Source organism: Corvus kubaryi, unplaced genomic scaffold, assembly GCF_017639235.1.
Source record: "Corvus kubaryi isolate FWS band 111438036 unplaced genomic scaffold, C.kubaryi_AGA036_p1.0 137, whole genome shotgun sequence".
Lineage (NCBI taxonomy): Eukaryota > Metazoa > Chordata > Aves > Passeriformes > Corvidae > Corvus > Corvus kubaryi.
Window position 1 is genome coordinate 10591694 of NW_024580671.1, and position 12149 is coordinate 10603842.

Consider the following 12149-nt stretch of genomic DNA (forward strand, 5'->3'; position numbering starts at 1 on the left):
AAGAGCCTGTAGATTACCAAAGACTTTTACTTCCCTCTTCTTCCAATACTCTCTTCCTTCAGCCAACAACTCCTCTTTTTCCCAGTTCTGCTCTGAACTATCCAGAATTGTTCTATAATCACCACTTCTACAGTGATTGACTACATCAGAACTGATTGAGTTCTACCAGTGGATGATTTCATACTGAGCACAGACTAGGAATTTTGCCACCATTAGAAGTACTAACGTTGTTCAGAACACATGTCAACCAAGTAGTTAAAAAAAATCAGAAGAATTAGTGGCTCTACCATATTGCCTATGCTAGTGATTCTGTTGTGCAGGGCACATTTTCTGAACAGCTGGATAATGCAAACTGAGCTGCAATTTGCAACTTCATATTTCAGGCTGTCTATTGTGCTTACAAGGAAATAAAACTCATAAGACAATTCTGAAATTAACAGAAAATTAAATTATGAAAAGGAAGAAGTACACACTGTACAATAAGTGGTTGATGATGTATTTAAGCCATTAAGCTGTTCACTCATGCATTTTCACAATTCATATGAAGATAGGTTTGTTCAAGTAACAGATAATTAATATATTCAGCTAAACCCCCCAAACCAGTAAACCAGCTTTAGGAAGAAGAACCATATATTACTTTCTATTACTTATTTTGGCAAATCAATAGCATGACTCATAGCATCAGGACACTTAGTTTGAGCAAAAAGTTGATGGTACCATACACTATGCTTTGACTTGAAAAATTATTTGCTTCATAGTAACATAATAAGATTATGAACTGATTACTTCAAGTTCCTTAGCTACTGCTTTGTTAAAATTGCTTTAGAAAAAGAAATTTTAACATGATTAAGATTACTGATGTATTCAGCAAGACTAAAGCCAGCAATGTTTAAAATGAATCTAAAATGCAACAAAACATTTTCAAACATGTAAAAGAAAGCTGCACATATTTCAACATACAGACTATACTTTTACTACAATTAATTTTCTTTTTCAGATTGCTTCAGTATAAGGAAGTTGGAAATTATATATTCCACCTAGCATTTGATTTCTTTCAAGATTAAGAACTTTGAAACAACAAAGCATTATAATGTTGGAAACAAAATACAGTTTATGCATGGCTAGAGAGCCCAGTTCTTTTAACATTTATTCATGTGATACTCAGTGAGACTGTGGATGTGAATGAACAAATGTACAAGCAGGCATTAAAACATTCCAGTTAGACATGATTCCAGCATTTTAAAACTATTAAGAATGCCAAGAAAAGATGTGTGACAAACTGTTGCACTCCTTTTGCATAGCTAGATTTTTTGGGTGACAAAGACAGAAGCTGCTCACATGAGTGTAAAAATGTTTTAATTCCCTTTTTTGATTCTCACCAAGAACACTGGAAAGCAGGTCTTGGACATCAAGGCAAGTGAATTTCCTTTTCTTTTAAAATGAAACACTAGTTTATAAATTTTTTAAGTTTCTCTCCAAATATTTTCTAAAAAGGAAATGAAAATGTTTTGTGTTCTGACCCGGACAGATAAGCAGGGAGTAAGCATCACAAAACTGCCAGATGCTATCACTGGTCAATATTGTTTGGTTTACACCTAAATGTTCCACCAGTAATTAATTCTAAATATACTTGGTCCAGCTCTTACAGGTGTAATGCAGCAATGAGAAGTGCTATTGGATGCCACTGAACATCCATGGCCAGGTTTCCACAAGGAAAGAACAAGTTCTGTAATATTTGCATGCTCCTCTGAAACAAGTATGTAAATCTGTAGTATCCAAACAAAGGGATGTTTCCAGAGGTTTTGTTTTCCTGTTCTCTTTCTTCTGTGTATTTTGGAGCAGAATGTTTCACTCTGCATCTCTGCAACCCAATAATGTATTTTCTATCCTGGAAGTAGTAACTACTGATGCTGGAAAATAAATATACAGTCTCACTAAATTTTCCATCAAAGTTTGGTACCTCAGTTTTAAGTCAGCAATGGGAGTGGTCCCTTTTAAAGATCTAGACTGGTACCTTATTTTCCACTATTCAGTTACTACCGAGGCGTGATGCTATCCAGTCTACTGACTGCCCACAAATTCTTCTCATACCAAATTTTTAACCTTTCTAAAAAATTACACCTGCAAATAAGATTAAGAACAAGCTGTTTGAAGTACCCACTGTTGTTGTGGTGAGCAACAAAATTTCAGGGAAAGTCTGAAAATGCTGTACTCCAAAAAATGAATTTTTACATTCACTCTGACAAGCTGGAGTGCAAAACTTCCATATACTGAGCAGTCAAGTGATTACAGACAACATAGCACCAAATACGGAGAGAACTTAAAAAAATATTGTGAATTTGCTTTCTCAAGTAGAAGTGAACTAACAGTTTGGATGTGAAGGAAAGAGAAATGCATTTCTGTTCTGTCCTATCTGCGCTCTTAGTCCCTACTCACACTCATTTAGAAACATCTCATTTAAAACATTCATCATGTTCTGTGATGATCAGAGTCATTCAGCTAAACTCCTACATAATAGTGGTTGTTAAAGGAAATCCAAAATACCCTTTATACAAGAGTGTTTTGGAGTACTGCAAGTCCTCTTGTAATGAAGACTAAACTGCATTCTGAAAAAAAGGGGCAATATTCAAAGTAGACAAATGTCAATTTCATCAACAATACTTTTTCCCTTTAGGACTCCTCAGAGATCCTCCAAAGGGCTCAATTCCCTGCCAGAAGTTATTCTATCCTAAAAGTGACCAAGAAAAGATATATATTTCTTTTGTATTTACATATTATACATATTTACATTTTCTTTAATATTACAGTTGTTGAAGGAAAAAAAAACCCGGATACAGATTTATTATCTGCCTTTAACTGTCCCAACAGTATTTTTTTCCCATTGAAAAAATTTACAAGTCCTCTTTGGGTCCTCTGGAAGCTAGGTACAGTCCACGTTCCGCAGGCCACCATCCCTGGTCAACGCACCAAATCTAAACCAAAAAACCAGTATATTTTTAGACAGTTGACTAGCTTATGGAATCAATCTTTAATTTACTTATGGGGTTTTCCTTTCCCTTGCCACAAGCCAACAGAGGCATCTATACCTAACTTTTGTATCTGCAAAGAAGATGGAAGAGAGGAAGCTGTGCTGCAAATATGGGACTGGGAGTGGGGAACAAAATAAAACTAATTCAGCTTGAAGCTAAACTCCACTCTACCAGCAATTTACCCTGGAGATGTTTATTTTTATGTATTTTCTCATCATCATAGGAAAAAAATCAACATCAGTCTGTATGTGATAATGACAATACCCTCTCAGGATTTTAAGAAAATCTTAAACTCTTTACTTTATTTAAGCTATCTGAAAACTGCAAAATCATTAATTCACATTGGTGTAATTCCACAGTTGTTAAAAATAACATCTAAAACTGAGGAATTAAAAGACACCACTGCATTGCTGCAACAGTGTTGTGTTTAAATTCAGAATTGATCTGTCTCTGCAACAGGAATTTTTATTAGCTAAACCAAAGTAACATGAAACAAAAACGCCACAAAAATAATTGTGTCAGAATGATTTTACAGCAATGTTCCAAGGTTTTGAATTTTTTTTTTGGTTACGCTTCATTTGAAAGTTCAAAATATGTTTACAATTAAAGACGTTATAGAATTGTTCCCTTAGTTTAAATTCTGGATCTATAGAATGTACCAAATTAAGCCTAGTTTCAGCCCCAAAAGGGAAAATAATTGCTTGCCTTTCCAAAATGTGATTGTTTTCAGCCAGCTCTTTAACAACACCTTCCATTTCCTCCTTTAGTTTCTTCATCCTGTAGTAACCAGAAGCAAAAGAAAGGTTACAGTTTTTATAGGGATAGTTACCTGCTCTGATCACTCACCACCACAGTTTCCAGCAACTTGCCATTACATACAAAATAAGGGACAGGTAAGTTGACAGATGATATATTAGTGCTCTCCCCTACTCACTTCTGATTCTGTGCCACCACCATAGCAATGTAAAATTCTTGATCTTAATACAGCAATCACTAAGTCAATTAATTTTTTTAAATTTCCCTGTATAGCAAGAATACAATATTACATCAATCCTATTACGAAATTCTCACCCAAGAGTCATTTCTACTAATGTGTTTGAGCTTGGATAGACTGTATTCATTGTATGTTTCATCCCACTGGAAGCTGCAAACATTTTCTGTGGCAGGGCATCTTGTAACTGTAACAGATAAAAAGGAAATTTAAGTTACAATAGAAGTTGTCATGTATATCTTGATGCCCACCTTAAAATCCTTTTTAAAATGCTCCATTGCTGTGATACCACATAAATTCATTACAGTACTAAGGTGGCTGATATGCTCTAAGCTCAGAACATCACAGCAAGTTTTGTATTGACACACCCTATAATTCCCTGGTTTGTTCCATCTTCCTATCTAATACTTTCATAATAAATTCTGGAAAGGAAGAATTATCTATTTGTTATGTCTGTAGATATCCTAGGGCAACTGGATCCTAATCAATGGATTGGTGGTGCTACTAAAATACAAATAACAAGTAAAATGCAGCTGTCCAACATTCCTAAACTGATTTTACACTTAGCAAGGGCTTTTCTTTCATTTATCTTTCCTTTCTAAAAAAATAAGAATTTTACCACATGAAAATGTTCTTATTCTCTCAATCTTGAGGTAATTCTGATAAATTTGCATCCTGTAGAGTCACTGTCCAAATCATTAGTTTGACATCCTTAAGTGTGTATCCCATAATCTTGACTATGGAAGTAGCATTTTTGTACTTCCTAAGAGAATTAGGATAATCCTCTAGGTCCTCTGAAAATATTATAGTAACAGTTGCACAGCACATTTCTCAATGAACCCACATCCATTTGCACTGGTTTTTTGGGGGAGGAAAGGGTAACATTACCAAAAAAATCCCCAATCCGCAAACCCCAAAACATCCAAACCCACAAACCCCACCAAAGAAACCTCACCCAAATAAAAAAAAACCCCACCCCAAACCAAACTAACCGTACCAAATTCCAAAATCAAGTCACAATTCGAAAAATCACATTATTAAATTATTCAAGAATTAACACCATTCTGTAGTCCACTCTGACATAGCAATGAAGCTACTGTAGACCACATTCTGTACCCACAAAGCCCTGTATTTTAATACAACTGCATTAATGTAAGATTCACTATAAACAACACTATTGACATGAAAATACGTGGAAATCTTTTATCTATGCAAATGCTTCACATAATTTTGAAGCATTCTACCTCATTTATATAATCCTGGTATTTGGACACCTCTTCTTCAATGCCAAAACACTGGTTGGTGAGAGCCAGTAACTGCTTCCTTGTGTGCAGCATTTTCCTAAAAGAAAAAGAGTTTTAAGAGCTACCCTATATAAAAGTGGTGCAGTGAACATTACCAAATATTAAAGAAATCAATAGCTTGCCTTGTCCAGTCCTCAGCTTTGTCCAAAAATGTATCATACTTGCTGACACATTCATCTTTGAAAAGAGCTATGGCTTTTGTAGCATGAAAATACAGCTTCTGCCTGCAACACAGAAACAACCAAAACAGTGTCACCCTGCTTTTAAAACCCCATTCCTTTAACTTTCTGAAATTTGGAGAAAGGTTTGTGCACTTCAAATCTGTGCAGCCGCCTTCATTCATGCTGTTGAAAGGTGTAAGAACTCAACATTCTACAGGAACTGACAATTTATGTCTCAAAAATATTTCCTAGCAGGGAGAAAAAAAAATATTTGAAGCATTTAATTTGTACTTGTATTCCTATTTGTATATTAATAAATGGCCAAATGTAGTCTTTGAGTCAGCTGATGTATTTAAGGATTCTAAATAGAAAGGACAAAAGTCCTAATCATTTCATATTTTCCTACTGCAGATACCTGGAACTTCCAGCATATATGAATAATCCTTTGCTGAGTAACATACACGTAAAAAAAAGAACAGGAGTTTTGTGTCAGCCTAATTTTATGACAAGAGGAAAAAGAAACAAGTAGAAAAGGAAAGGATAACAAAACCCAATTCTTGTTAGTATGGCAGACAGTAGTCCCAGTGTAACAGCATTGCCATTCTATGCATTGCACCAGTAAGTGTAAGGGATACAGGAACACTACAAACACCTACTTCTGGTATTTCATTAAGTCTTGCATGGCAGATATTGGTTAATTAAATTCTAGCTAGAGCGTAGCTGAACGGTCATCAGGAATGCGTACCTATCATTCAACCAGAAAAAAAAATTCAAATTGAGTGCTGCTCCCTCCCTTACCTTATCTGCCTAGAGGTAAATATTACAAAGGCCAGCCTTTGCTGATAATAGCACACAGTCCTTAACAAAAGCCACTGCCATTTCCCTCTGGGCTGAATCAAGTATAAAAAAGATGGACTTAAGATCTCAAACCTGTACAGTCCCAGGGAGATACTTGTGGTAAAAAATATACTGGTATTCAAACCATGAAAAAGAAATATATTTATTTGAAGTTTATCATATACAAGGATATGGTTTTAGCAGTGGAAAACCCTCTCCTCTGCTTGGCAGTTATCCAGTTTAGCTTTCACTATGGGAAAATCAAGTAGCATGGTTGTGCCCTCTCCATGACAGCTTTGTAATTGTCAGTGAAGCCACACTCATGGTATCAAGAGCAAGACTTTTTAGAAAATTACATAAGTGGTGTCTAAATTCATGTCGCATTCAGCAAAGTCTAGGGAACCACACAACTGACCAGCCACTAGGAGAATAATTTATTCACTTACACATAAGCAGCTAGCATCATTTAAGATAGAAACTTAGAATGGTTTGAGCTGGAAGGCACCATAAAAATCATCTAGTTCCAACCCGCCCTGTCACAGACCACTGCCAGGGATGGGGCAGATGCAACTTCTCTGGGCAACCTGTTCCAGTGTCTCGTGACCTTCACAGAGAAGAACTTCTTCGATGTATCCAACCTAAATTTCCCCTCTTTCAGTTTGAAAGCCATTACTCCTTGTCCTATCACTGCAGTTCCTGATAAAAGAGTCACTCTCTGGCTTCCTTGTAGGCCCCCCCCTTCAGCTACTGGATGGCTGCTAGGAGGACTCCATGTAACCTTCTCTTCTCCAGCAAAGATACCCTGCCCTGCTTCTGATCACCTGTCCAGAAAGGTGTAGGTTTGCCATTTGATTTGAGTCCTACCTCCCAGTCTCAGAGCATGTCTCAGATACTTCAGGGCAATTTAAATGGCATTAGGCATCTGCATGAGAGGAACTGAATAAATCCTGAGACAAGTACAACAGTATAGAATCAGTGGAGACTATGGGAGTTTAGAGACCCAAGTTACACACAGCTGCTTAATGTGGACACCTTGCATGAGTGACAATTTTAAACAGGCATGGAGAATGGCATTAAAATTAATTTCGTGTGCTGTATTTCCTGTAAGATTTAATCATTCTAGAATTTCATTCAGCTAGTCCATATTTGACTCATCTGTAGAAAATTATCTCCACCTTAGCCACAAAGGCATTTCAATCCTACTCAGGGCTTTTTCCTCCCTGAAAAAACCAGGAAAAAAGTGTACTTCCTATAAAACATTTATGCTCAGATAATGAACAGGTATTTTGCATTTAGAAGGCTTATCAGCAAAAAAACTCTACACTCAGAAAGCACCTTATTCTCATACACTCCTCCCCCTATGTATTTAACATATTTAAAAGAAATTTTTTACAAAGCAATCCTAAAGAGGTTACGATTTACAATAAAAATCAAGAGAATGGGTCATTGGCAAGAGCACCTGGAGGATCTGAAAGCAATCATGGTAGTTCCAAAAGGTAACTTCAAAACTTACTTGTCAAACTTGTGTATTTGTTCTTCATTATAAGGAAGCCCTAGGATCAGAGCAGATGACAGACATTACCAATCTAATTCTGTTAGCTGTATTTATGCAAAACTCTACTAGGTTTACTCATTTCCTACACACTTTCCTTCTTTTGATAGGTCAAAGTGGTCATATACTTTTTTCCTCCTCTCCAGTCTTGCAATTCAAATTTAATGCTATTAACAGTGGCCTTTCACTCATATGGGCTTTAGCATGGTATCACGCTTAGAAGGACCTACAGACAAATGCACTGGGGCTAACTCTCCATACCTACCACTAACACCCTAGTCAAACTAAGACTAAACTGTCCTTTGCATCACATTTTATGTTAAAAGTGAATCACGTAAGTTACTTACTTCGTTCTGCTTTGTCTTTTTTGAACTGATAGTAGATGTCTGTGATGGAAGACAGCAGTGCCTGCAACCTTTCTGGACTAGAGTGACAAAAGAAAGAAAATGAGATATTTTATACATAAACTCAAGTACCTATTAATGAGTTTCATGAACTACAACTAAATGCAGAATTCAATACATATTAGAACAATAAGTACAGTTACTCACTTTCTGTCTTTTGGATGCATGCCTTCCTGATTTGCCCAGGTGTCAGCCAGTAAACCACCAGGAGAAAGTTTGGTTTTGATATCTTGAAGACTAGTTTCTATTATGCCCTGAGAGCTGGAGAGCTACATAAGAGCAAGAAGGTTCAATCTTATCACTGAGTAAAGTGAAAAATTACTTGAGCATTACTTTAGCATGTTAATCCTATAAACCCATTTGTTTCACTGATCTCCATTAAAGAAATAGGTCCAATTATCTGCCTATGCTATGCTAGAAGCAGATAAAGCAAGGTATTATTAAAGAAAGAATCATATTTGACACTGTCATTTCTGTTAGTTAAAATTTCTTTTCTTTCAACAATATCTTTCAACCTTTCATATAACCCTTATTTACTTCTACCCGTACTCTCTTTTGGTTTATTAAGAATTCACTATCCACATAATTCATACCTTCCTTTCTCTACAGTTCATACAACCTTCAAAATAAAAATGCACTAATCATCTTTTGCTTTTAGAATGGAGAACTTTATACCTGCTCCTAGTGTATTAAGTTATTTTCAGTTTTTCCTTACATGTCTGGAAACACGATGCATATTTCAAAGCAAATCACTCTGAAGTGTGTTTCTGTATGCAACAAATTAGAAAGCCAAAAAAGTAGTAAATAATTCCTTCAGGAAAGGAAAAAAATGGAAAAGGAAAAAAAAGCATAGTAAAATATACTTCAGGGTTATAATTCTTGAGTATTTTAGAAAACAGGAATGTATTTTCAGGAACTTATTTTCACTACACTGAGCTAATACAAAAGTACTTGCTCTGTTTTCAGAAAGATATTCACATTAGTATGGACATTTTATCAACTACTGGCAATTTAGAAATTACATTGAAAATTCAGAGTTGTTATGCACAGAAGTCTGTGTTATCATGCATTTGGCTATTTCTGTAGAAACACCATTTTCAGTGACAGGGTAACTTTGTAAGACACTTACGCGCAAGAGTTTTGTGTGTATCTCTGAAATTTCATCCACTTCTGACGCTTCCAAGTTGATCTGCATCAAATTCTCATATCTGACCAGCAAAAAAAAGCAGTTAAAAAAGAAAATAAACAAGCAGTGAATACACTCGAAGTATTCCTTGAATTCAGTAACTGCCTCTTTTTGTATATGAAATACAGTCTCTCTCAAGCAACAACCATGAAACTGACAAATTTAAGTGGCCATTAAACAATGGAAACATTTGAGATTTAAAAAAAACATTCCTTGATTTTTTCCTACATTGGAACGGTTAAAATAAATTTTGAAACTTCCATTCCTGAATTCTTTATTCTAGTCTCATTACTTGTACATGACAGGTGGTGAAAGGATATTTCCTTTCATCAAGTAATTTTTAAACTTAAAGTAGTCATTAACAGACTAATACTTCAGTGCACCAAAATGCTTTTCTGAGAAAACTTACTGGGTTAAATGCTTACAGGCTGGGGTAGTAGGACCATCTGTTCATATTGATAGTTTCCAATGACCATAGCTCAAGTGCCAAATAAATTATTGAGGACAATATTTTTCCTGTTGAGTCTCATGTACATTTTATTTTTAAAAACAACATCACAAACAGCTCAACTGCTTTCAAAAAATACATACTTTGTCAAGTCCAGTGCTTTATTTACCTTTTCAAACAAAGACTTTGCATTGTCATGCTTTGAAGCACAGCCTTGAAAAGGAAGGACAAACAAGAGGACATGTCCTTTAGAAGACTTTTATGGAGTTAGCAAAGTCAAACAAACTGAAAATCCTGCCCCTTTGTAAGAGGCCAGAAGACCATGTGCAAACACACAGAAAATTTCTGTCCAAATGAGAACTACTTCAGTTCACAAATGAACGTAGTTTTTTTACAAACTGCTGCTGAGTTACCCTTGAGTGCACCAGAGTCACAAATCAGAACCAACAGTGGTTCCTTCTGAGCTCTGAGTGGCTTTCTTCTGGCAGAATGCAGGAAGAAACTATCTGAACAAAAGACTGAACAAGATCTAGTCCTGCCAACTAGTGCATATGGGCTTGAAGGGGAGTTTGGGTTCCTGCCCTGACCATTTGTAGCCAGGCTGCACAGGCATAGTGTTGTCTTGCAAGTTACCAACCTCACATTTCACTGTTGTGGTTTTGTGGTGTTATTGAAGCCAATACAGACACACCTGGCTTTTAAGGTAGGTTTGGTACACACACAGCAAATCTGTCAAACACTTGGGTATCCACAATTACTGCACACAAGGTGTTCAATGAGCACAGGCATAGCAGCTCCAACAGGTTTAAGTCTATTTCTAACTCTACTCTGCAAAGCCAGTGGTTCTACATATGTGAGTTAATCATCTTCTGGGTATCTGCATTTTCAGAGCAGCCTCGTGGCAAGTCTAGAGAATCCTATGACTAAGACGGCACTTGGGGAAGACTGGAAGGAGGTTGAACAGGAAAACTACCACCCATAGGAGAATGCTAAGAAGAGGTGGTATTTAAAGTTCCTATCACACCGCATAAGAATAACACCTTTTTGGGAGGGGGCAAGGGGAGGTGGGTTTGGTTATTTGGGGTTTTTTTTGCAGCTGCTCTATGTTATATTTAAACTTTAAAATTCCTTCCATACAGAAAATGCTGCAGTCTTAAAACCGTGTAAGGGGGCAGTATTTAAAGTCATATGCAACCAAACTCAGTGATAAAAGCACTAATGAAAGCAAAGCTATGTTCTTTGGTTCTTTGTCCAAGCTTTACTATAGCTTCTAGAGTCAATAAGAGCAAATGAGCTGAGTCAGAGAAGAAAGGAGAAAAAGAACACACTCAGTTACCACTCATTAGTAATTGCTTGTTCTCTTTAGGTTAAGGAGCAAAATTAACACTCTAATTTGAGTAACACATATGACTAAATCTGCTTAAGTCATTGCCATCAGAAAATCCATGCTGAGTCAAATTAAATTTTTAAATGCAAAACCACTGCAAATAATCATAAATTAAACCACTGTTGTCACTAAAAATTATAATGGAAGATCAGTGCGTCTGGTGTAGCACTTCTACTCACATTTTCTCAGCTTTCTCAATGTTTCTGCTGCAGAAATCCAGCCTGATGACAATCTCTGACTTTTTATGAACCATTTCATTGTAATCATCCTTGATTATTTCACTAAAAAAGTGAAGCATTAGTCTATAAAAAAAGTATTCAATTGCCATCCTACCAGCAACCAGTAACACAATAATATACCTGCAGCATTAACTGCCAGGAGGAATTGCTTTTCAGTTAGAGATGCATTAACATAATCCTCATATAGAAATACCTTGTGCAAGCTGTTTAATTGTATCTGCATGTTACCAGAGATTAAATTATCCACAGAATTAAATTCACAAACACCTTCATTTTTATTGTTAAAAAAAAATTGTTTCCTTAATGACAGAAAAAAAGGAGAAAATTCAGCCTGTCATTACTCAAGGATAAACAAAACCTCCCAAGATATCAAGAGATCACAGAACTATGTATTGATAATCAAGGCATATTTCAATTAAAAAAAAAAAAGCCATCATAAAATGCGATCAGTTGCTTACATTAGCCATCGAATTCCTTTTCGCATCAGCTCCTGGTAAAGTAGCAGAGAACTGGCAACTCTACAGGCATAACATACAATACCTGTCACTGCCTGGAGGAAAAAACCACAACATAAGTACTGATCTGGCATTCACTTAACAATTGCTTCAAGT

The 12149-nt window shown here is 36.1% G+C and overlaps 1 protein-coding gene across 1 annotated transcript in view; it reads right to left on the reverse strand.

Moving 5' to 3' along the window:
* Positions 1-475: 475 nt before the first annotated feature.
* TBK1 (TANK binding kinase 1) overlaps positions 476-12149 on the reverse strand; it is a 28366-nt gene continuing 16692 nt past the window's right edge. The window contains exons 11-21 of the mRNA XM_042017859.1: positions 11997-12088; positions 11479-11580; positions 9408-9486; positions 8426-8547; positions 8222-8298; positions 7836-7875; positions 5447-5548; positions 5265-5361; positions 4101-4207; positions 3735-3806; positions 476-2972 (exon numbers count right to left, since the gene is read on the reverse strand). Coding sequence (XP_041873793.1) covers positions 2921-2972; positions 3735-3806; positions 4101-4207; positions 5265-5361; positions 5447-5548; positions 7836-7875; positions 8222-8298; positions 8426-8547; positions 9408-9486; positions 11479-11580; positions 11997-12088 — 942 coding nt within the window. The 3' untranslated portion in view covers positions 476-2920. The remainder of the gene's footprint in view (positions 2973-3734; positions 3807-4100; positions 4208-5264; positions 5362-5446; positions 5549-7835; positions 7876-8221; positions 8299-8425; positions 8548-9407; positions 9487-11478; positions 11581-11996; positions 12089-12149) is intronic.